Source organism: Syngnathoides biaculeatus, chromosome 5 (genome assembly GCF_019802595.1).
Source record: "Syngnathoides biaculeatus isolate LvHL_M chromosome 5, ASM1980259v1, whole genome shotgun sequence".
Lineage (NCBI taxonomy): Eukaryota > Metazoa > Chordata > Actinopteri > Syngnathiformes > Syngnathidae > Syngnathoides > Syngnathoides biaculeatus.
The window spans coordinates 4,939,503-4,965,802 of record NC_084644.1 but is presented as its reverse complement, the minus strand read 5'-3'; the positions used below and the strand labels follow the sequence as shown (position 1 = coordinate 4,965,802).

General features: G+C 44.1%; 1 protein-coding gene across 1 annotated transcript; it reads right to left on the bottom strand.

Annotated features, from left to right (window-relative positions):
* Window positions 1-999: 999 nt before the first annotated feature.
* On the bottom strand, window positions 1,000-26,062 carry znf1035 (zinc finger protein 1035). Its single transcript, XM_061819556.1, has 4 exons — window positions 24,959-26,062; window positions 24,715-24,868; window positions 10,218-10,278; window positions 1,000-10,140 (listed from the first exon to the last, which is right to left on the bottom strand). The coding sequence occupies exon 4, from the start codon at window positions 10,103-10,105 to the stop codon at window positions 1,808-1,810; it is 8,298 nt and encodes a 2,765-aa protein (XP_061675540.1). The 5' UTR covers window positions 10,106-10,140; window positions 10,218-10,278; window positions 24,715-24,868; window positions 24,959-26,062; the 3' UTR covers window positions 1,000-1,807.
* Between the last annotated feature and the right edge of the window lie 238 nt (window positions 26,063-26,300).

Sequence of the window (26,300 nt, the reverse complement as noted above, 5' to 3'; positions counted from 1 at the left end):
GAAGTCGGTACAGATCACCATTGCTCCCACAAGCAGTGCCCGAATTGAGCTTTTGGTCCCGCAGGGATCAGTACTCGTCCCTCTATTTTTCAGTATTTGCAGTTGAAGGATCCCAAGGTTCCAGGACAGCCCTCCGGGCAGACTTCCCTGAATGTCAAAAAACCTTCTTTCGGAGTTTGTCATTTATCAGTGGTGGTAGTTGCAGGGCTTTCGGTAGGTGGTTTGTAAAAAAACACAAACTACGCTACGCGTTGAATCCTTGTCACAGGCATAAAGCTTCTCTACTTGGTGTTGAACTTCACTATGGGACAGGAAAAACCCGGTCTGGTGAAAATTTTTAAACAATGCTCCAATATCAATGGACCTTTCGGACCCCGTCAGTCACTCGTACAATAATAATAATAGCCAATCAGCTAGCCGCATTGTCTTAACCGCTGGCTTGACACGCCCCTCTCGCCCTATCGTCCCACAAGCAATGCCGGTTGTCAGTCGTGTCCGCTTGGAAAAGTTAATGTTATGAAGAAAATGGTCTTCAGATGCGCTTGAGGAACGTGCGATTCTGACGAAAGATATCCGGCGAGGTCACAAAGGGACCGGTTGATTCATTTTCCAAAGCCTAAAACACAGTTGACGAAGTGTCTTCGATGGATTTAGGCTCGGGGAAGACCGCACGTACAATTAAATGTGGACAATATCAACAAACACAAGGCTGTATGTTCCAAGGTAAGTGAGGGACAAGTATTTTCTTGAACATGTTCTGTTCATTCGCCATTTTCTAAGATTGTGGGACATGGCTAAATGGGGCGGAGCTTAAGATCTCCGTCGGAAAAGTCCATTGGGAAGCCGTCGGCATGTGAATTCTTAGAAATATCGCAAAACCCAAGCTGTTAAAAATTGCTTTTATATCGTCGTTCTACTGATGATCAGTCTCATTTTTGCACCAAACCAAGCTTTTGGAACTATGGTTATTAAAAAAAAAAAAAAAGTTCTATCTCTTCCTATAAAAAAAGCTTTTAATAACATTTATCATCATTATACAAGAAGTATTCACAAGTTTTTCTAGACCAATCAGGTCGACAGACTTTTTATACGCGTATGGAGGTAAACACTCACTGCAGCCTTCACAATCGGACTAAAAGTATAAAGCGACAACCCGACATTTTAAATTTTGAACCGTTCGGTCAAATAAAGTGACAATTTCCGTGAGAAAAGCACATTTATTTTTCCTCCAGAAAAAAAAAGCAACAGCAAAACTTCAGCTTTTTCCCCCAGTTGAGTCAACCAACCGAATCCTTAAAACGAAACGACCCTGCTCGGTCAGGGGGGGGTCAGATCAGCTGATTCCGTTCGAACATTTGTCAAATGAGTGTACAGGAACCTCCTCAGTTTTAAACAAACAAACAAAAAATAAATCACATGTATTTACACACACACACACAAAAAAATGACTATCCATTAGATGAAACTGACGTAAACCTATTTCCAAAGCCTTGTAGACCAAGCTCAAGTCTTCAGAATATTGAACCCTTGATACCAGGATGACATAAATCATAAGTTTTACATAATTATGTACAATTTTAGAGTTCCAAATGAGATAACCCATGTACAGTAATATGAACAAGATTTGGTCTTGGTATTTGATACAAAGTCCAATACGAGAATTTATACATGTAAGACCAATAGGGACTGACACAAATATATATATATATAGATTTTTTTTATTTTTTTGGTGGTGTTGTTGGGGTGGGGGGGGGGGTGGAGTTTAAGTGTAAGTTCTTCAAGTAGTAGTGTGGAACCGTTTTGAGGACTAAGCGTGCGTCTGTTGATGCTCCTCCAGCAGGTGAGGGAAAGCAAAGGCCTTGTCACACTCGGCGCATTCGTACACGATTTGGCCGACGTGGCTCTCCTGATGCCGCAGCAGCTGCGACGAGTGCGAGAACGACTTGTAGCACATGTCGCAGCGGTACGGTCCGACTTGCCGTTCGGCGTGCGTCCTCATGTGCGACGAACGCTCCTGGGCCGTGGAGAACTTCGAAGAACACTGGGGGCACTTGAAGTGGCTTTGCGGCGCCGGTTGAGCCGGTTTCATGTGCACGCCCAGCTCGTGCCTTTGGAGGGTATGACGGAAGGCAAAGGACCTTGAGCAGTGCTTGCATTTGAAGGGCTTCTCAATTAAATGCACTTTGTTTTGATGCTCCAGCAGAATACTTTTGGAAGGGAACTGCATTGCGCAAGTGCTGCAGTTGTACAACTCCTCCCCCGTGACATCAATTTCTTCCTCTTCGGGAGGATCCTGATGGTTAATTCCCTCGCCGGGCTTCTGCGCGGTCACCGCCGTCCCTTGCGGCTGAGGGGAGCAGGCGTGCTTGTGGAACGCTTCGCTTCCCAAGAATCTCTCGTCGCAGCCCTTGCACTCAAACTCGGAAACCGATCCGTGATGCCTTTGCCGATGTTCTTCACGCTCACTTTTGGAGGAGAAGATTATTTTGCATACGTCACACTTGAGCGTTTTTGCAGAATGAGCAGGAATATGGGAAATCAATTCGGTGGCCTTGACAAAGCACTGGCTGCAAATGGGACATCTGTAACCGTCCGCATTCTTTCCGGTCCCAGTAATCTCATTTTTATGAGTCTTCAGATGAGTTAGGAAGTTCTCAATGGAGGAGGACGTGGTACGACAGCGACTGCATGAATACTCGCGATCCGTCGGTTTTTGATGGACGACCCGGTGCTGTTTCAGATGGGACGAGTGGAGGAAGTGTTTATTACAGTCAGAACAGGAATACGGCCGCTCCTTGGAGGCTTTGCACCCGTGCTCCGAGAGGGCCTCCGGGTCTTTGAAGCACTCGTAACACGAACCGCATCGGTATTTCAGGTTTTTCAACTTTTCCGGGTACCGTTCAGAGAGGGTAGACTTTTCAGGCAAAGGAGCGGGGTTCTCACTCGACGTGTGTTCTTTTCTGTGCTCAGCTCGACTAGTCTTGGAAGGGAACACTTTATTGCATATGTCGCACGGAAAGTTCTCTTCGCGGTGGGTGGACATGTGCTCCGCGAGCTGGGAGGCCCCCGAGAAACTGAGCTGACATCTGGAGCAACGGTGCGGACGACTCTTGCCGTGAGTGTGTTTGTGTTTCCGCAGGGCAAAGAGGGACACAAACCCCCTTCCGCACACCTGGCACTGTAACTCGGACTTGTGCATGCGTTTATGCTGCTCCAACTGGGAGGCCTGGAAAAAACATTTCCCGCATTCCGCGCACTCATGGGGTTTTTCACCAAGGTGGCATTTTTGGTGATCTTCCAGGTTTTCTGACGTCGGAAATGTCTTCCCGCACACGTGACACGGGAAGTAAGGCGCAGAGTCGCTGTCCTCGCTACTGTTACTTCCATCGTCACTACTTTCGAAAACTACACTGGGTTTTTGCTCAAGACTGCTTTCGGAGTTCCTTTGCTCTTTTAGATGCCATTTTTTGCAGTGTCTCTGGAGAGATTTCTTGTTAACGTAGGTTTTATTACAAAAACGACAGGCGGACGTGTGTTGGGAATGCGCTTCAGTGTAGTGATTACTGAGAGACTGCCTGGACCAGAATCTGTGAGTACACAGTTTACAACCAAATGGCCTCGTTAAGTCATGATATGATTTGTGGACGTCCAAGTCTGATAATGTGTAAAAGGACTTGGGACATGCCGAGCAAGAGAAACTCTGATTTAAACCATGAGACCTCATGTGCCTCTCAAGATCTGGTTGAGTGAAAAAAACGTGTGTACACTTTGTACAGGCTATCCGTTTACTTGCTTGCTCCTCCCTCCCGTGGTCTTCCAGGTGACTGATGAGCATCAAGCCATCCGTGAAGCTCAAATCACACTCCGAACATTGGTATTGAACCACTTTATCTTTGTTTGCACCGCTTTGAATCTCATCTTCAGCAGGGTTTTCTGGAGGCTTCTCAAAATCAGCTTTGCAGGAGAACGTTCTCTGCAGAACTCCAGATTCTGTTTGTGACTCATCTGTGAACACTAAAACCGAGCTGGGTAGTGTCAGATTAGGATCTGATTTTTGAGACACTTCCAGTTTCTGAGCGGGACCACTTGCATTCAAATTTCCAAACCTGCATTTCCTGCTGTGGTTGCGGAGTAGATTTTTATTCCAGAAACCTCTCTTGCATGTTTTGCATTTGAAAGGACTCTCCTTTGAATGCGTGCGGGAATGGCCCATTAGTCCGGCTTTATTTTCAAAGGACAAATTGCAGACTTGGCAAACCAGTGATTCAGAAACCTCCCCGACGAGCGTGGTATCTAGTTTGCATGTCAAATTGGAACCTTCGGGCTGTTTGTCACGCCGATCCTCTTTAATGGTCGGGAGCTTTGAAAGGTGATGTTGAAGAGGAGCAAGGGACGCTGGTGGGTCCATCATTTCCAGTTTGTGTGCGTTCAAAAAATGTTCTTGAAGCTGCGAAAACAACGAAAAACGCAGGGAACAGTAAGCACAGGAAAAGCCTTGTGTAAGGTTTTGAGAAGATTCTTCCCGCTTCATTGACTGGCCTGACGTTGAAGTGCAAGTTTTTTGATGATCGTTGATTTCCTCTTGGGGGAACGCGACGCCACACATCTTACAAAGTCTGACGGTGCACTTAAGACGATGACGTTTTAGGTAGTCATTCCTGATGAATCGCAGGCCACAATCGCAAATGAAAGGTTTCTCCCCTGTGTGCAACCGGGTGTGGAGTCTTAACCGTGCACTGTTTGCAAAGGCAAGGGGGCAGTAACAACAACCATATTTGTGCTTTTTGTTTGAATAAAACAGGGGCTTGTCTGCTTCTTGTTCCTCCTGGAGTGGCTTAACATTTTCCGACGGCAGATCATCCTGTGGCGGAGTAGAATTTTCTTGTTTCTCGAAGATTTTTTTACAGTTCTTACGCTTCCTGTGGTAGTCCAGAGAGCTTTTGTGAGCAAACCCTGCATCACAATGTGGGCACCGAAACACTTTGACAATATGAAATAATTTGACATGGCGGGAGAGTCCAGACTGAGTTGGGAAGCTCCTGGAACAAACTGTACAGTCAAATCCCTGCGGCAGTTTCAGAGGTTTACTGATAAGCCTGTTTTGCCAGCCCTTGCCAACATCATCCAGACTGATTTTGGGAATGCAGATTTGTAACCGCAATTGTTTTCCTTTACATTGAGCATGATGTACCTTCAGATAATCATATCTAGAAAAGCAGCTGCCACAGGCTTTGCAGCGATAGGGGTTCACTTCATTATGAGTCAAAATATGACGCCGCAGGCTTCGCGGCTTCACAAATGTCTTAGTGCAGAATTTGCATTTGTATTCATCGGCTGCTATCTCCGGGGGTGTCGGTTCTTCCTCCACGCAAGCAGACACGTTTTCCAGTTCGACTGAAGACTCGTTAACAGTTGATTCCTCTTCCTTGGGAACATTACAGCGCTCTTCGTGCTGTAGCTGCAGTGAATTGGATGGAAATCGTTCATCGCAATGGGTACACGAATACGGTTGTATGCCAGTATGTGAAACGCTGTGTTTTAGTAGTAATGATCTGAACCTGAATCTCCTCGTACAGTTCGAACACTTGAATGGAAGCATCCTCGATGCACTGGAACGGGAAGCGGTTTCACTCAAAGTCTCGGTTTTCTGCTCAATGTTTTCAGAGGAGTCGCCGCCAGAGTTATCCTTGGGTTGTGAGCTCTCTCCGCACGTTCTCTGATGAAGACCAAATTTCGATATGCCGAAGAACATCCCGCAATTTTTGCAGACCCGCAGAGTATTATTCTTGTGGCCATTATTGTGAACCATGAGGTGTACTTTCTTCTTAAACGTTCGGGAACAAATTGAACACTGATGCCTTTTGGGTACGGGAGGCTCTGGATTTGGAGTTGGCGCACACGTTTCCTCGTGTGTTGCTAGGCTCACTTTTAGAGAAAAACATTTTCCACACTGGGTACAGGAATAAGGTTTCTCCCCCGTATGTTTGAACATGTGAAGGAGCAAATAACGCCGGGCTTTAAAATTTTGATTGCAATATGGACACTGACTTGAAGATATGTGTGTGAGACTGTGCTTCCTTAGCAAGTGACCGTCATCAAATACTTCGTGGCAAAGGGAACATTGTCGCTCCTTTTGTTTACTTGGCTCTTGTGCAGATTTCAAGGGCTGCAGTGTTTCCCCGTTCAAAAGAGGCGTCTTGTCTTCCTTTTGATGTAATTTGAGATGTCTGAAGAGCTCCAGACCATTCAAAGACTCCTTCTGACAGTTGGGGCATGGAAACGTTTTCCCTTTATGGTGCAACTTAGCGTGCTGGACGAGATTTCTGATATTTGGAAGAATCGTTTTACAGAGTGTGCATTGTATACTCTGATGAACAACTTTGTGAGCCACAAGGTAGACTTTTTTCTTGAACCCTCGCCCACAATCAAGACAGCGGTATGGCTTTTCACCCCTGTGATACCTCTCATGATGCTTCAATGACTGCTCCGTGTCACATTGTTTTTCACAATACCGACAGCTCAGGGAAACACTGTCCTTCTCATCTGGTTTCAGAATGTTCTCAGTCTGCTCAGTCTTTGTCATCAAAGGTTTTATCTTGGAATTGCCGGACAAAACTGAAGTCTTGTACTTCATCATTTTGCCAGTGATTTTCGACTCGTGTCTCTTTACGTGTTGATAGAGACCAGACACTTGCTGGAAAACTGCTGGACAGACATCACATTTGAAAGTACTTTCTTCAGTTTTGGGAGTTGCTGAATTGGATTCTGTCTGCGTGTTTTCCACGTCCGCTTTTTTCTGCTCTATTGTCTTCGACTCTTTAATGTTGAGCTCAACCTTTGGCTCCGATTCTGCACTCTCTTTTGATAAATGACTAAGAGTTCTTCTGAGGCAGAAGGTTTTAATATGTCTGTGTCTATTCCCTGCCTGTGTAAATGTAGACTGGCACAGGGGACAACTGTATTTATCGCCAACCTTTCCCTTATTACTAGAAACAGCTAGTCTGACACAATCGCGTAGATGTCTACCTCTATTGTAGGCGTGCATGAACATTCGTGGACAGAGAACACATTTATATTTACGCTTTGTCTCATTTTCAATATTTTCCACTTTCCCAAGAGATATTTTCAACGTTTTCCCAATCGTTTTCTTCGTCAGTTTCATCGTGGTATGACTTTGCCAAACACCTGTAGGGTTTCCTTTGTGGATGTTGTAAATATGCTTTTTGACTTTCCTCGGAGTTTGGTATTGTTTGCCACAATAGACACAGACATTAGTTTTACAGATATCAAACAAATTCACGTAACATTGAGAAACTCTTCCGTGCGTTCTTTCTATCACAACTCTGTGTGGTGGTGGTGATGGTGTAGTTTCATGTTTTACTGGGGTAATAACTTCTGGGTCACTGGATTTTGCATCTGGATTTTCTGGTTTTGAAATTCTGCACCTGCCAGGTTTGATTTTGTGTCTCTTCAAGGTACAACTCTGTGCGAAATATAAGCCACATCCATCGCATTTATAAGGTGTGACGCCAGTGTGACCGCGCATATGCTGTACATATACAATCATTTTTGAGAACATCAAATTGCAATAGCTGCAATGATGAGATTTCCTTTTTCGGTGAGAAGAATTGGAAGCAGGTTGAGGTTCTTCGGTGTTCTTGCCCAAATACTTCTCTGACAGTTCTTTACTGATCAGGTATTTATTGGATGTTTTACAAAATTGGAAAATCTGGTCTGAATGTTCAAAGTGGTGGTGTTCAATAAGATGGTCAACAGTGTGGGATATTTTCTGGCAAAGTGCACACTGGTATAAATCCTTTTGAGCAGGCTCAATTTTTTTCATAATTACAACAGGCTGTAGGCGTTTCCTCATTTGGAAAGAGGATCTTAGAACGCTACCTTGTTCTTTTGACTCATCCGTTCGATTGCCCTTTTCTTGGATAATACACTTCGATTCTTCAGGTTTCATCAAGTCAGTGTCACTTGAGTGTTTTGCAACAGGGGGTTCCACAGACTGCGCACCACTAATCGACTTTTCTTCCTCAGACGTGTCCATCCCTTCAAATGGCACTTTTACATTTTCAGCAATGGATTGAGTCAACTCTTGCTCCGAGTCTACTGGATTTTGAGGAAGTAAGTTTTCTGGACTTTGATAAGTGCTTTCCCCAGGGTCCTTATCTTTGTCGGAATCGCAATCATTGTTGACGTCGCTGTTCTGTGAGGATTTCAAATCATTTGAACTGCTGTGTTTGTTTTCAACATCCACATCCAAAACGGAAGAGTCAATAGTTATACCAGTACAATCTAAAGTTTTCAAATCACTATTCTGTGAGGAGGACTTTAAACCATTTGAAACACAGTGTTTGTTCTCAACATGCACATCTAAAATAGAAGTGTCGATAGTCGCAGCGGGACAATCTGCATTTTTAGAGGATGCGTGTTCCTCCTCTTGAAAACAATTAATTTCCTCTTCTTCAGAAATATTCATTTCTGTTCCTGGGCAGGGTTGTTCTTGTTGCCATTCTGAGATGATATCTTGCTGGTTATTGCCACTCCCCAGATCGTCACTAACCAAATCACTGTCTGGTCTTGGGGTATTTGGGTTTAGAGAAGAATCTGAATTACTACATAAACCGTTCTTGGCACTGACATCACTCAGATTCCCATCACTCATTGGAACAGGACAACAAATATTGTCTAGTACCATATTTTGAGAAGGTGGACTCTTTGAAAACTGTAAACAGGAACCAATATCTTTGCTGTTGGTTTCCAGTATATTGGTGTATTCCACAAGCTCACAAATGGCATTATTAGAATCTGACTCCCGAGGATCCAAGCTTTGATGGCTGTGAGTATTCATTTCATTGTCCTGAAAATTGATCTCCATATCGGATAGCGGGTTGTCGATTTCCATGCTTTCGTCATGAACACTGGAGAATTCGATATTTGTTTGCTTTGGTACATTGAACGTTTCCTCGCCCAAAGAATCAAAATCTTTTTCGCCCCTTTGTTGCAAAGCACTGCAAGCCGCCTCACCAGGTGTCGTATTTATTTGTTGCTGTCCAATGATGTTATGGCCGTCATTGACATTTTCCAGTGGGGGTGATTCCTTTGTTTCCTCTGTTCCTTTCTCCAATCCACAGACCTCCTCTTCTGTCTTTGCAATTGCCGTTTTTGTAAATTCAGGTGGTACAGTCCTTTGATCCTCCATATGATTTGTGGGATCCTCCATGCCAGTCAGGTTTTCATTGTCACTTACTGAAATGTCTGAGTAGTATCCCTCAATTTGATAATGCTCTACATTTTGTCCTTGGATTGGAAGTCCATCTTTGTCATTACAATCTTCAATGGTCCCACTCTCTCCCGTTGAAATCCCTGAGAAGGGCTGATTGTGTACGGTGTTACAACTCCCATATCCTTCGAAATCTTTGTTTGTCTCTTCTATACATTCGGCTAGATTTCCTCCAGTCATCAGTTTTGGCGATCCTGGGCAAATTGCATTTATTTCATTTGAAAATGTCACATTTTCGGGGTGTGTGAAAAGCCAATCTGATGGACTTTGTTTTGTTGTACAATCAGGCTTAGGCTGTCGAGTTGGACTTGTAATAAATTTACAAGGCCTCGTTTCATTTGCATCTGCGTCCGAGCAACTACTGACATCCGAATAGTCCTCAAGAAGCGATGAAGCTAAAAGTTCACAGTTTTGCTTAAGTCCTTGTAACTCAGCTGAATAGGATGGTGAGGGCCCAGACGAAGATAATCCATTCATCGGTACATCTTTAATTTCAGCATTTTCACATCTCAACGAGGTATCCTTTAACATGAGTCCTTCATCAGCTTGCCAAGGTGTCTCTTCGTAGAAGCTTACGTAAGAACAATCAGAAGTGGAATTTCCAACATTGGAAGTCGAGTAATACTTTGTATCAAAGGTAGAGTCTGTTGCAGGGGCAATGTGTGAACCTGTGGAGTTTGAGAACTCATGCTGTCCCACAAAGGTCTCAATATGTTGGGCAAGATCTCCTTCTGACTCCGATGTCCTCAAGGTCTTTGGATCCGATGACAGTGGTGGGAGATTTTGAAAATACGAATCCCACTCGTGAGCCATTATCTTCTAGGAATCTGGGACTGTGTGTATCCTCCCTAAAATTCAAAATCAACACATTATAAAAATAGAACACAACTAGAAGCAAACAATTAATAGGATTTATAAGTGTCACCTTTTCTTGAGTGTTCAAAGACTAGGGTTTTTCCGTCACGCTGTTACATCCATGAAAGAAACTGAAAATGAAGCAAAAGAGGATTTTAGAGCCCCAAAAGGAGCAAATATCAATTGCTGCACTCCTGGTGAATTCATCCCCATCATAGGAAATCTTACCACTACACCGGGAGAAGAGGTTAATACAGGTGCTTGTCATATAATTATATCATTTAAAAAGCAAAGCTCATATAATGTATCAATCCATTTTCTGAGCCACTTATCCTCAAAAGGTTCAAGAGCCTATCCCAGCTATCATCGGGGAGGAGGCGGGGTGCATCCTGAACTAGTTGTCAGCCAATCACAGGGCACACAGAAACAGACAACAGTCACACTCAGGTTCACACCTAGGGGCAATTTAGAGTCCTTCAATTAAGGCAGGTTTTTGGGATGGGGAAACCGAAATGTCCAGAAAAAAACCCACGCAGGCACGAGGAGAACATGCAAACTACACATAGGACGGAAACTGAATCCCAGTCCTCAGAATTGTGAGGCCAACGCTCTACCCAGTTGCGCCACCATGCTGCCAGCTCATATAATGTATACATTCATTTCATACAGACATTATTCAAGTGTTTATTTCTTTTAATCTTGATAACTGACAACAAAGGAAAACTCCAAATAGAGTATCTTAGAAAATTTGAACAGTTGCAATGTTGAAGACACCTGGTGCCAAACTAATTTGCGACTTAAAATACCTGCAAAGTCTCATTCTGTAGAGTAGACAATCATGCGGAAAAAACTGTACAAGCAATAGAGACATTGCATGACACGCTGGTTGCCCACTGTGTTTGTTTTGCTCCAAGGTCAATGCAGAAGTCTAACAATGAGAACTTTGTGCTTCCTGCCACTGACCAACTTCATGGAAATTTACATTTTATTTTACAGCAGGAGCAAACTCGCCTGACCTCAACCCCATAGAAATCTATGGGGTATTATTAAGAGAAAAGATTCGATACACCGGACTCAACAATGCAGAAAAGCAGAGGACCGCTCTCGGAGCAACCTCCGCACCCATCACATAACTCATCCGACCTCATATTGTTGCAGTAAATCAGACAAAAGGAGCACCAACTGCAGTGAGGCAAAAAAAAAAAAAAAAAAAAGTATTTAGTCACCAATTGTGCACATTTAACTTAAAACAATGTGTGAGGCCTGTACTTATCGAGATCAGTGTAGTTTACGCTCATACTCACACACACACACACACACACACTGATGCTGTACTACAACTTTGTGGATTTTCTCCCATTTTTAGGCCTTTCCAGAGATGCTCAATTGGATTGACTGGCTGGGCCACTCAAGGACATTGACAGGCTACTCATGGCGCTACTTCTTTGTTGTTTTGGCTGTGCGCTTTGGGTCATTATCACGTTGGAAAGTGAGTTGACATCCTTGTTAAGAGTTCAAGAGCACGCTGGAGTCACAGTAGGGATGGCATTAGCCAGGTGATGAGCAGTGCCTCTTAGCCAGATATGATGCAAATGAGGCCAAAAAGTTCCATTTAGGTTTAATCAGACCACAAAATTTTGTTTCTGCAAGTCAGAGTCCTTAAGGTGCTTTTAGGAAAGGTCCTGGTGGTTCCAAACGTTTTCCATTTCTGAATACTCAAGACCACAATGCCTTCCGGGACTTTCAAGGTAGCTGGAATTCTTTTGTATCCTTCGCTAAATTTGTGCCTTGATACAAACCGCTTGAGTTCCGCAGACAATTCCTTAGACTTCATTGCATGGTTACTGCTCCGCTAAGCCTCCTGTATTTTGGGGTTCGACCACCAAGTCTCTTTCACCCCTTTTCTACCAGAAGACACACCAAGTACTTTCCTGCCCGTCTCTCTGATCACCTTGTCTGTACTAGTCCAGTCTTCCGGGAGCTCCTCCTGTCCATCAAGAGGCTGTCTCAACTCTTTCCAAAAGCCCACACAACATTTTTCCTTTCTCAGCTTCTACCACATGGTTCTTTGCTCTACCTTTTTCTTCTTAATCTTCCTACCCACCACCAGAGTCATCCTATACACCAGCAACCTATGCTGTTAAGCTACACTCTCCCCTACCACTACCTTACAGTCAGTAAACTGTACCTAACCCTAACCAGTAAACTCCTTTAATTTCCATAGTCTGCACAAAATGTAATCCACCTGTGTGCTTCTGCCTATGCTCTTGTAGGTCACTCTGTGTTCCTGCCTTTTCTGGAAAAAAAAGTGTTCACTCCAGCCATGTCTATCCTTTTTGCCAAAGTTCCTTTTCTGGATGCAGTCCTTACCATCACTTCTTCATCACTCCTGTTTCCTTCACCAATGTGTCCATTGAAATGTCCATCAATCACAACTCTCTCTCTGTCTGGGTTGCTCAGAACTACTTCATCTAGTTCCTTCCAGAATTTCTCTTTCTTCTCTAGGTCACAGCCTAGCTGTGGGGCATTGGCACTAATCACGGTATACATAACACCCTCAACCTCAAATTTCAGCCTCATCACTCGATCTGATACTCTTTTTACCTAAAAGACACTCTTAGCCAGCGCTTCTTTTAAAATAACCCCCACTCAATTTCTTTTCCTATCCACTCCATGGTAAAATAATTTAATCCCTGCTCCTAAACTTCTAGCCTTACTACCTTTCCACCTGCTCTCTTGGATGCACAATATATCACCCTTTCTCCTAATCATCATGTCAAACAACTCCTGAGCTTTTTCTGTTATAGTCCCAACATTCCAAATCCCTACAATCAGTTGTAGGCTCTGTGCATTCCTCTTGTTCTTTACCGAAAAATCCGGTTTCCTCCTCTTCTTTGTCTTTGACCCACAGTGACTGAATATCCACCGACGCCCTGCAGGTTTGCGGTGCCAAGGGCGGGCATTGTTAACCCGGGCCACGGGTGATCCAGTATGGGATTGTTTAGATGAATGCTCATATTTGGGACTGTTTAACGCCACATGACCCTCCTGACACAACCCTCTGCATTTATCTGAGCTTGGGACCAGCCTACAGATTGCACTGGCTTGCTCCCCCATAGGGCTGCATTTGTGAAGCTATGAATACAATGTGAAGATATTGCAATGAAGAAGGGGGAGAAATGGGAATCGATGTGCACAATGTTGGGCTGCAAGCACAGCTCCCAACTACAGGTCTGCTCCAACTACAGGACAGGAGCATTAAAGTCCATTCACCAAGTATTATTCTAGTTAAGAGGAGAGTCTTGCTCCTTGATTAATGTCCTTACACATCAGTGTCCAGTGCTCCCTATGTCGTGGTCTCCTGTATCACTGAATCGTTCTCCTGAGAATAGTTTGAGAGCTCAGCAACATCTAAAAACATCAAACCTAGTTGCAATATGATTAGGCTGCAAGTACTGCCGCATGCTCACAGTGGTAAGACTGACATTAGCAGGAAGGAAGTGGAGAGAACATTTTCCGGTGGTAAAAGGATTTTTAGAGGTTTTCCTACTTGCGCTAATTGTCAATTAAACCAGATCATGGGAAACTAATGCGAATTGACTTGTGCAAGTTGTGCTTACTATTATAGCTGACAATGAAGTGATTAAGGGTTCTCTTAAATTCAGTTTAATATTAAGTCAATGGAATATACAGTTGAAGCCAGAAGTTTACATACACTGTGCAAATACAAAGTTTTTGTGTCACTGGCTAAAGTCAAACCAGACTAAACCTCCTCTTTCCAGTCAGTCAGGATCACCATTTTTATGCCACAATAATGAGAGATTATTTTCTTCGAGGTCAAAAGTTCACATACACTAAAAGATCATGGCGCAGCCGAGATGATGAGGTAAAGGCTTTGGAATCTCCCGATCAGTTAACTGACAACGTGCGAGTTAATTGACGGCACATGTGGGGATGTACGAGGGTCAATCAATAAACATGGTGAATTCTTTGTTATAAGGACTTCCAATACAGAAGATTTTTTTATATGTTTTACTTTTTTCACATGGATTTAATTTCTTTTTGCTGATTTAAAAAAATAGTTTTGGAGATTAGAAAAGATAGCCGACCAAGAAGCATGCTCCAGGTTTGAACAGAAGTTTTTGGTTGGTGAAGGGTGCAAACCAGTTGAAATTCATAGGAGAATGTCAACTGTCTCTGGTGCCACATGTATCAGGGAAAAAAAATCTAATAGTGGGCTAGATTGTTTAATGGAGGACAGAGCAGAGTTGAGGATGAGGACAGGCCTAGGAGGCCAACAGAAGTGAGGTCTCCCGAGGTGATCAAATCAATTACCCCATTCAGTCTGACAGAAGGGTGACAGTGGATGACATTGCAAGTCCTTATACTGCCTCGTATGTAAGACCACACCTTAAACACTGTTTCCTTGTTTGAAACACGGGACAGATTTTTTTTTTTTTTTGTTAAATCAGCCAGGAAAATTATAAAAGATCACAGAGTTCTAAAATCTGTCTCATCTTGGGTGCAATTTCCAGCTGCTTGAATTATATGAAAGCATAAACATCATGGGAATGTCCAGCCATCACATCGCTTACAAAGGAGACGGGCTCTGTGTCCCAGAGATGAGGTTGTTTTGGGTCCGAAATGTGCGAATAAACCCCAGAACAAAAGCTAAAGACCTTTGAATGAAGCTGGTAAGAAAGTGTCATTACCCACAGTGAAAAGAGTCCTGTACTGACATGGACTGAAAGGTCCCTCTCAGAGAATCAAACAAATACTCCTAAAGAAACATTAACTTCGAGACGTGTCCTGTGGTCTGATGAAACTGAAGAAGTGGAGCTGTTCAGTCATGACGACACCTAATTCCTCAGTTTGGCCGAAGAGCCAGCTCTAGGAGGAGTTGTGGTTGTCCTAAGCATCTCCAATTTGAGGATTATGGAGGGTTCTGTGGTCTTAACCTCGTGTGGAGAATTTTTTTGTGTGTGAACTTGGGGCAATTCTGTCTCTGAGGTCTTCAGTTAGGTAAGTTCTTTTGACCTCATAATTCTCATGCCTTTCCTAATCAAGTCACATAAGTATAATTAAACACTCAAAAGGAAGCTATAGAAACATCTCAAGGATGATCAGAAGACATGGAGAGCACCCAAGTTAAATGTAGACATGTGACAGCAAATTGTCTAAATACTAATACTTCAGTTTTTTTTTTAATTAAATCTGCCAAAACCTTTACTCTTGTTTAGCAGGGTTCATACTCAGTCTGACCCAAAAAAATTAAGGGCTTTTTTAGGGGCATTCTTAGGGGCTGACAGGGAAAAAATTTAGGGCCGACACGAAAAATTTAGGGCCATCGTGGGAAATCAGGAGTACGGAAAAAAGACTCACCCAATGGTGCCATCAACCGTTCTTGGTTCATCAAATGTTCCAGTACCTCAGTACCTGTGACAGTGATCACCTGTCGCCCCTTGTGGTAGTTCCCATTGATATGACCATTGTCAACGTCTTCACATAACAGTATACAGAAAACCAGATTCTAACTACAATTGCAACTATATACACAAATGTCTTCTACTGATGTCTGTTTCAGCACCCCTACTCTAGCTCCTTGAGCCTACCCAGTGGCTCCTCTTTGTTGCTGCAGAGGTGCCAAAGTGGCTCTCTTGTCCTTTGCTCTGCCTCTGAGTGCATTGGCCTCGGTGATAAACCTCAGATTCCTCTTTTCTTCTGCCTCCTCACACAGCCTGTCAGCCTTCTCAATAAGCGTTGATATGTCAGTCTCTATTCTGGCTTTTTTGGCTTTGAGGCAGTAGAGATGAAAAGTGGGCAGCGGTGCCAAATGTTGCCAGGTACGAAGTCTTCCTTTCCCCACAGTGGTAGTTTTTAGCAATGTCTCTGTCTGGGAACATGACTGCAAACACTTGAATCATTTTCACAAGATTTGTAACTGATAATGGCTGCAGATCACTTTTAAAGTCCACACGATCTCTGCCTTTAACGAGTCCGTCTTCGTGTATTGAACTACGTTCATAAAGCCTGACTTCTGGCTGGACAACTGTCGGTGCGCATTAGGGATTGCAACCGGTTACAAATAACCGATTGTAACCGGTTTTCGATTTTTTTTTAAATTTTACCGTAATCGGACTTTCGAAATCGGATAAAATTTCCAATCATTTCTTCCGGTTCCGGTACTCCACATTGCAGTATTTTTTCAACATAATTTACACTTTTTTCAAGTTTCGCTGTTAGAGTAAAGTTGGACTGAAAAGAACATTCAGTTAAATCAAAGAAACATAAAACATGGCATCGAGGAAACGCTCCAAAGTATGGGAGTAAACTTGTTTTATTGGCAGACATCAAAACACGACTCGCATAACGGTGGGAACTCTGTGAACTAGTCACTCTGGAAGAGCAACAACAAAAACAGTCCGTGCGGAACCCTGCACCCCAACTCGAGGTCCCGCGGGTGAATTATGTAAACACTACTATGGTACCGTTTTTTTTGCTAGAGCTGTTCGGTAAAACCGGTTATGAAAGTAAGCGTTTTTTTGCGATCCCTAGTGTGCATGCACTGCGAGTACATCTGCCTGAAGTTGATGCTTCACTATCTTGATATTTTAGAAACAGATTCATACCAACGGAAGATGAGAGAGTCTTCGCCAAATCAGCGTGTCTCCTGTTTTTCCGGTGCGACTCCAGCGCTTTGACGCCCATCTTTTCAAACTGGTAACTCTGCTTGCACAGATGGCAGTAAAACATGTGCCGATCTTTTGGATCTCGACGAACCCAGCTCCCAGACTCCTTACTTTCAACCCAAGCTTCTTGAAAAATGCACTCCCCCGTGATACAAGTTGGATCGATGAAAGAACTACGCTACATCGTAACGAAGACGAAGTGAAATGCCTACTCACGGAAACAAACAATGGAATATCGACAAGATGGAGACTAGTTGTCAACACGGTGACTTCCGTTGACAATTTCTGGCTGATTTGGACGCCAGACGGATCGTTTTTTTTTTTTTAAATAAAAGATTAATTTATTTTTTAGGGAGAATTTTAGCGGTAGAGGTCCTCCCTTTGATTTTTTTTTTTTTTTAATTTAAGGCCATTTTAGGGGCTTGACCGTTTTTCGCGGATTTTAAGGACTTTATGAGTCCCTAAATGCACCTTCGAAAATTTAGGGTTTTTTAGGGACTATTAGGGCCGCCTGCGAACCCTGTTATGCCAATATGGTGTGCTGTGTCCTACACTGACAGGAAAAAAAAAAAAAAAAAAAAAAAAAAAAAAAAAAAAAGATTTTAGCAAACCAACAGTGAAGGATACCGTCAAGCTGAAAGAGTCCTACCAAGCCTTTTTGGCTTGCGGGACTCTAGAGGCTGCTGATGGGTACCAGTTGGCCAAGTGAAATGCTGCTTTGGTGGTCGCTGAGACAAAAACCTGGGCATGGTAGGAGTTCGGTGAGGGAATGGTGAATGACTTCACAAATGCTTCAAGGCAATTCTGCTCCACCGTCCAGCGTCTCAGGAGGGGGAAGCAGACCACCATCAGCACTGAGTATAGTGAGAATGGGAGACTGGTGACCGCGACTCGGGATGTTGCGAGTTTTTGGGGAGAATACTCTGAAGACCTCAATTCCACGGACATGCCTTCCCACGAGGAAGCAGTTTGTGTTCTCTGAAGGAAGCTCTTCTATCTCTGGGGATGGGTCACAGACGTGGTAAAAAAAAACTACTCTGTGGTAAGGCCCTGCGGGTGGAGGAGTTTGACCCAGAGTTCCTAAAGGCTCTGAATGTTGTGGGGCTGTCCTGATTGACACGCCTCTGCAACATTGCATGGACATTGGGGACAGTGCCTCTGTATTGGCAGAATAGGGTGGTGGTCCCCCTTTCTAAGAAGTGAGACTGGAGGGTGTGTTCCAACTGCAGGGGGGGAAAAAAAAAAAAAAAAAAAAAAAAAAAAAAAAAAAAAAATCACACTCCTCAGCTTCCCTGATATGGTTTAATTCAGTGGTGCGGGAGAGTCTGCTGGGAAGTAGAAGCTCAGATTCAGGAGGAGCAATGTCGTTTTCGTCCTGGCCGTGAAACAGTGGACCAGCTCTGCAACCTCAGCAGGGTACTCCAGGGTGCATGGGAGTTCGCTCAACCAGTCTACATGTGTTTTGTGGACTTGGAGAAGGCATTCGACTGCGTACCTCAGGGAGTTCTGTGTGTGGGGGATTCTTCGGGACTATGGGGTCCTGAACCACCTAATGCGGGCGTTACAATTCCTGTACGACCGGGGTTAAGTTTGGTCCGTACTGCCGGGAATAAGTCACTTGTTTCTGGTGACAGTTGGATTTGCCCAAGGCTGCCCTTTTGCACCGATTTTGTTCATAACTTATGGACAATCTATAGGTGTAGCAGAGGCGTAGAAGGGGTCCGGTTTGGTGGACTCAGTATTGCATCTCTGCTTTTTGCAGAGCATGTAGTTCTGTTGGCTTCATCAAGGTGTAATCTCCAACTCTCACTAGAGGGGTTTGCAGTCAAGTGTGTAGTGGCTGGGATGAGAATCAGCACTTCCAAATGTGAGACGATGGTTCTCTGCCGGAAAAGGGTGGTGTGCCCTCTCCAGGACGGGGATGAGATCCTGTCCCAAGTGGAAGAGTTCAGGTATCTTGGGATCTTGCTCACTAGTGAGGGAAGAATGAACAGGGAGATCGACAGGTTGATCGGTGCAGCCTCTGCAGTGACGCAAACTTTGTTTCGATCCGTTATGGTAAAGAGAGGGAGAAGTTGAAAGGCAAAGCTCTAAATTTACCGGTCAATATACATTCCTACCCTCACCTACAGTAACAAACTGCGGGTCATGACGGAAAGAACAAGATCCCAGATACAAGCTGCCGAGATGACTTTCTTCTGCAGGGTGTCCGGGCTCTCCATTAGATAGAGGATGAGAAGTTCGGTCATCTGGGAGGGGCTCAGAGTGGAGCCGCTGATCCTCTGCATTGAGATGAGCCAGATGAGGTGGTAGGGGCATCTGATTCGGACACCTTCCTGGTGAGTTGTTCCGGGAATGTCCACGGGAAAAAGACTCCAGGGACGACCCAGGACATGGTGGAGAACCTACGTCACTCGGTTGGCCTTCAAATGCCTCGGAATCTCCGAGTAAGAGCTGGATGAAGTGGCTAGAGAAAGGGAAGTCTGGGCATTCCTGCTTCAGTTACTGCCCATGCAACCCAACCCCGATAAGCGGGAGGAGATGGAAGGATTTTAACAAATGGCTGCAATATAGCAAAGAGTGAAAAATTTATGGCGGGTCTGAATATTTTTCATACCCACTATACATGGCCGTGTATGCCATCACCATATTTTATTGTTGCCATCATTTTGTCTCTCTAAAACGAGACATGACTTTTATGACAGATGTAATAGACACACACTTTGCAATGTTACATTTTAGTTGTGTCAACCAACAGTATTTTTCCAAAAGTCTTGGGGATCATTAAGATGTCGAGGTTAAAATGAGATGAGCTTAGGTGTTCTTTTTGGTTGGCAGTGGTTTTCATCATAGAACTTTTCCATGGAGGCCATTTTGCCCAGGCTCTTTCTTATGGTGGAGTCATGAGCACCGACTTTAAACTGAGGCCTGTTTGGTTGTTATTATGGGGTCTTTTGTGACCTCTTGGATGAGTAATCGCTGCTTTCTTGGAGTAGTTTTGGTTGACTACAAGGAAGGCTCACCACTGTTCGACAGTGTTGCAACAAGTAGTCAGGCATCAATGATGCAAGTTCTCCTACTTAAAAAAAAACGAGGGAGTCCTGTAATTTTCAAAGGTATAACTCACCTATGAAAGAGAAAATAAGAACTAAAACCCAGAAAACAAGTAAGATTTCTCATTCTCACAGACCTGTAACATCTTCAAAAGGCTCCTCTGTCCTCCACTCATTACCTGTATTATTGCCATCTGTTTGAACTCATCTGTATAAAAGACACCAGTCAACAACCTCAAAGAAACACACTCGAAACCTCACTATTGATAAGCAGCTTGTGTGGAGAAATCAACGGTGGGAGCAAATATTAGAAAATAGAAGGAATAAAAGACCAGCAATCACTCTCAATATGGGGCTCCAAGCAACATTTCACCCTGTAAAGTCAAAATGATCACCTCACAATCACACAGGGACCAAGTGAATGTTCTGCAGAGAGCTGGGACCAAAGTAAGAAAGCTACCATCAGTTACACACCACGCCGACAGTTTGAGCACTCACAGTGTTGAAAGGTCTCTTTGTGACTAACGCGCATGCGCGTATATTTTGTAAACTTCCGGCCATTCTGAAAAATCCCTATCCATCCTTCAACATGTGCCATTCGAAAACCTGTCCCCGAATGTTCATGTTCGCAATGGACGTCGCAGAAAGACGAACACAGCGAACGTACATATATGTGTATGTCATTTTATCAACTTTTGTTTTAAGGTTAGGTTAGGATATAACGTATGTTAGCTCCCTCTATGTAGAAGAAGGGGATCTATGACACCGGGGGATATCCCAGTAAGCGTCTGCTACATACCCAGAGTTCCCTTGTTAGTAACGCATGCACATTCATCACAAGGAGACTTTTCAGCATGACGGAGCCCTCACACAGTCATACCGGGATTCAAATCATCCAGTTCCAGACTTGTCCTCCTACTTTAACCAGTATATGTCCAGGCCCATCTGAAGTTTGCGAGAGACCATTGGGATGTTCTAGAGGAGGACTGAGAGAATGGTCAGATGAAGCCAAAATATAACTTTTTGGTAAAAACTTAACCTGTCATGATTGGGGGAGGAAAAAAATCCTGACTTGCAGCCAAGGAACACTATAACTACGCTGAAATATGGGGTGGAAACATCCTGTTTTGAGACCGTTTTCTGCAAAGGGAAGAGGAAAACTGATCTGTGTATAGGAAAGAACAAATGAGGCTATGCATTGTGAGATTTTGAATGAAAACATTCCATCAGTAAGGGCAATGAAGATTATACATAGCTGGGTCTTACAGCATGACAGCCTATTACAGAGTACCAAGAGAGGAACTGTGGTACGGCATGGGGAAGTCTGGCGTGGTGGAGAAATATGTTACAATAGTACAGAACGTGTATCAGGGCAGCACAACAGTGGTGAGGTGTGCCGTAGGTGTGACAAAAGAATTTAAGGTGGAGGTGGGACTGCATCAGGGATCAGCTCTGAGCCCCTTCCTGCTTGGTGTGGTAATGGATAGGCTCACAGATGAGGTAAGACTGGAATGCCCTTGGACCATGATGTTTGCAGATGATATTGTGATAAGCAGTGAAAGCAGGGAGTAGGTGGAGGAACAATTAGAAAGATGGAGGCATGCGCTGGAAAGGAGAGGAATGAAGATTAGCCAAAGTAAAACAGAATATATGTGGATGAATGTGAGGGGCGGAAGAGGAGGAGGAAGAGTGAAGCTCCAGGGAGAAGAAATAGCAAGGAGAGATGATTTGGGGTCAACAATCCAGAGCAATGGTGAGTGTGGTAAAGAAGTGAAGAAATGAGTCCAAGCAGGTTGAAACAGCTGGCGGAAGCTCTCTGGTGTGTTATGTGACAGAAGAGTCTCTGCTAAGATGAAAGGCAAAGTTAATAAAACAGTGGTGAGGCCGGCCATGATGTACGGATTAGAGACGGTAGCACTGAAGAAAATACAGGAAACAGAACTGGAGGTGGCAGAAATGAAGATGTTGAGGTTCTCACTTGGAGTGAGCAAGTTGGATAGGATTAGAAATGAGCTAATTAGAGGCACAGCCAAAGTTGGATGTTTCGGAGACAAGGTCAGAGAGAGCAGACTTTGATGGTTTGGACATCTCCAGAGATGAGAGAGTGAGTATGTTGGTAGCAGGGTGCTGGATGGAGTTGACAGGTAAGAGAGCGAGAGGAAGACCAAAGAAAAGGTTGATGGATGTTGTGAAGGAAGACATGACGACAGTGGGTGTTAGAGAGGAAGATGCACAAGGTAGGCTTAGATAGAAAAAAGATGACATGCTGAGGCGACCCCCTAACAGGACAAGCCAAAAGGAAAAGAAGAAGGTCGTTTAGCATGATAATGATCCCAAACACACCGCCAATGCAATGAAGGAGAGGCTTCAAGAGAAACATTTTAAAGAACCTTGAGTGGCGTAACCAGTCTCGAGATATCAAACTCACAGAAAATCTTTGCAGGGAGTTGAAAATGTGTGTTCTCTAGTGAATGTCCCAAAACATCACTAATGTAAAAGGAGCTTTGTATAAAGGAATGGGCCAAAATACCAGCAACAGTGTTAAAACCTTAAGACTTACAGAAAATGTTACACCTCTGTCATTACCAACAAAGGGTATATAACCAAGTACAAAGATGAACTTTTATCTACCAAATAATTATTTTCCACCATAATTCGGGAGAATTATCAAGTACGTGTGATTTTCTGGATTTTCCCCGACCTATGATGACAATTACAGTCTATCACCTTTTAAAGCGCAAGAAATTACACAATTGGTGGTTGACAATACTTTTTCACTCCAGTGTATATTGCCACCATTTCTGGATAATGGCTCTCACTGTGCTTCGTTGGAGTCCCAAAGTTTCAGAAATGGTTTAATAACCTTTCCACACATTCCATCCATTTTCTTAGCCACTTATCCTCACAAGAGCCACGGGGGGTGCTGCAGCCTATCCCAGCTGTCAACAGGCAGGGTATACCCTGAACTGGTTGCCAGGCAACCGCAGGGCATATCGAGACAAACACCCGGACTCACAATCACACCTCGGGGCAATTTTGAATGTCCAATTAATGTTGCATGTTTTTGGGAAGTGGGAGGAAGGCCGAGTGCCCGGAGAACATGCAAACTCCACACAGGGAGGGGTGGAATTTAACCCGGGTCACAGAACTGTGAGGCCAACGCTTTCCAGCCGCACCATCGTGCCCTTTCCACACTGATAGGGCTTACTTATTTATTAATTTCTTACTGGTGTACAATGACTACCAATGGTTGCTTGTATGTATCATGATCCCTCCGACTGACTGACGACCAGTTCGGGGCTCCAGTGCCCCACTAACCTAACCAGGATAAGCAGCATTGAGAATGGATGGGCAGTCTTTCTTTGTAGTAAACAATTTGCAGTTTTCGGGCACAAAACAAATGTCTCATGACTAACATTTATAGACAATATTATGATCTTATATTAGACAGTTGGCGGCACGGTGGTGCGACTAGTGAGTGTTGGCCTCACAGTTCTGATCACTGGGGTTCAAATCCCGGCCCCGCCTGTGTGGAGTTTGCATGGTTTCCCTGTGCAATTGTGAGTTTTCTTCAGGCACTTCGGTTTCCTCCCACATCTCAAAAACATGCACTAATTGGAGACTCTAAATCACAAGTATCAAACTCGAGGCCTGGCGGCTAGATCTAGCCTGCTGAATGATCTTTTGTGGCTCGCAAAGGCGAATCATATGCAAACTTCCATGATTCTTGTTCAATATGTACCAAAATTTCAAATTAACATGCATCATAAATGATAACATTGAGATATCGCAAGCATTTATGCGTTATCAAACATCAACAATAGTTGAAAAACCCATTACCCTTGATTTCTGATTCCAAAAGTAGTTCTTAAATTGTAAGGATAAGCTGTTCAGAAAATGGATGGCTGGATTACCCAGTTCTGAGAAACCAGCTAAATCAACGTCTCGTGTGTGAGGATGCGACATTCTATGCTTCCTGCTTGTGGTTCGCCTGTACTTCCTGTAATTTTTAGTTCACCCCACATTCCAAAGACATGTTTATTATAAATTGTCTATCGGTATCAATGTTAAAGTTTGCTAGTTTATCAGTTTCCTGTGATTTACTGGCGACCAGCATGAGGGGTGTACCCCAGGTTTCACCTAAATTCAGCAGAGATGAACTCCAGCTCACCTTGAGGTTAAGTGGTATTAAAAAAATATATAATAATAATAATAAATGCAAACTTACACCCATGGCACTTATTCACAAGTAATACAGTTCCAATAAATTTGGCCACAATTTCTTTCCAGGAATTGTGCGACAAATTTTTATAACACAACAACAACCCAGTGTCATAACTGCTGAACGTCAACCTCTTGTTTGTCAAGGAGTGCTCCCACAAACAATATCGAGGCAACTCCTTTTTCTTATTTAGCATTAAAAGGCAGTTAATTTACGACTATATGAGATGAATGTAACTTTGCAACGTTATGGAACCAACAAGTGCACATCCTCTTGCGAGACGTGCGGTGCTGTTTATTTGCAGCTTACAGCCAACCAGATTAGTGGACAACGGGTAAACTCAACGATTGGATAACCGGTAAATTTGGCGAACAGTCCACCTCAAAGACGCCTCGGAGCGGCGGGGGCACCATCGGGACTCTGGCCGAGAGATGGATTCTCTAGTTTCGACTCCATCGCGCCGCGGGGTCGTTTTTTTTTTTTTTTTTTTTTTTTTGGAGTGACTGCTAGGAAGGCTAACTAGCATGCTACCTAGCAAAGCTTAGCCATCTTTGATAACAACTAGTTAAAAGGCTATCGTCCGTTTCCCAGGTCGTTCCTTACCCGTTCAAATACTCCGCCTCGTCCTCGAGACCATCGTCGCCTCGCGTCTCGAAGTTTCCTTTGTATTTGCGTGCCGTTTTCCCTTCCGACTCCAAAGGCCGACTTTCTTCCTTGATAACGGCTCGGCTGTTTTACCAACAACGCGGCGATGAGACTAGCAAAGAGCAAAGAGGGAGGGTGAGGGGGGGGGGAAGTCGTCAAGTCAACTGGGACATTGTTCGCGGCGAGACTAAAGACTACTAACCCGCCCTTGGCTCGAGGAACCCTGCCAGAGCACGACCGTCCTCCATTTTCTTTTTCTTTTGCGGATTTTTCAGACAATGTGCCGCAAATGTGTGCGTGGTTCCGAGTAGGACCAATAACAAGGTGCAGGGAGTCGCGCAGAGCCCTCCCCTCTTCGCTCTATGGCGCGAATCGTCCACGACTGCTTCCGGTCTGCCGCCGGTGCTCCTCGCTGCCTGCTGCCAGCCGCCTTGCTGCAGTCGGTCCTACCTCCCTGGTGTTCTGGCTCTGCGGCGTGTGCTCGGCAGCCTCTGTGGTCGGGGGTGAAGTCCTCATCGGGGTGTACGTTTGCCTCTAGTGCGTTTCCATACTTCCAAGTTGGCGGGTGAGTGGCAGAACGGCCGCTGGTGCCTCTGCTCCTGTTCTGGACCCCGGTGTCTCCCTGGTCCTCTAAGGGTTAATCGGCCGCCTACCACCATTTTGTGAGCAGGATCCACTACAAAATGGCGCAGCCTGACTTGAAAACTCGAAGTCCCCCAAGGGAACAACCCCTAGTGGTGAAACTGGGTGAACATCTGCTGCAAATATGTATATATATATATTTTTTTTATCTTGTCTGAAGTTGCAGATAATCAGGTAAAATGATAAAAATGGGGGAAAAAACTTTATTGGAGTAACCTTGCAAAGTGAAATAATAAAAAGCCTTTCATGAAGTAAATATATTTTTGTGGAAAAGGTGCAGTTTGAATATGTGCAGTTAATCCTACTTTTATGTCAAGATGAGCATTGGCGTCCCAAGTGCCAAACGGCAGACACTCAAGCCACACTTAAATCCTGGACCTAATGGCTTTTGGAATTGGATGACAGTCGCTGATCTGTAAGGACTCGGTATATGGAACTGGGGCGTCATTAAGTTCCACTGAGGAGAAAAATGTGAAACAGGCAACTTCTTTAACCTCGAGAGGTGACCTATAACCCCTTGACCTCCTGTCAAGAGGTGCAGCACTGTTTCTGAACAATTTAAAGAAAACAAAAAAAAATAAAGTGATGAAAAAACTATATGAATGGCAAATCCAGAAACAAAACTTTTTTTTTTTTTGTGGGAGGGCCACAGTCTGCTTTTACACCTGCTGTTGATCTTACATTGTCCCAAAATTAGAAGACATAGAGGACCTGATTGGGCACTGAAATCTTGAGAGGAGATGTGGCTGATGGGTGTGTTGATCTGAAAACAGGGGCAGGAGTGGTGTGGTACAGTTGCCGCTTAGTTATGTAACCTTGTAAGTCCCTGCAGTTCCCAAGCATGCTAAAGGAACATTGCACCCAGTCGAGTTGGTGTGAGAGACTCAATCAATATTGCAATA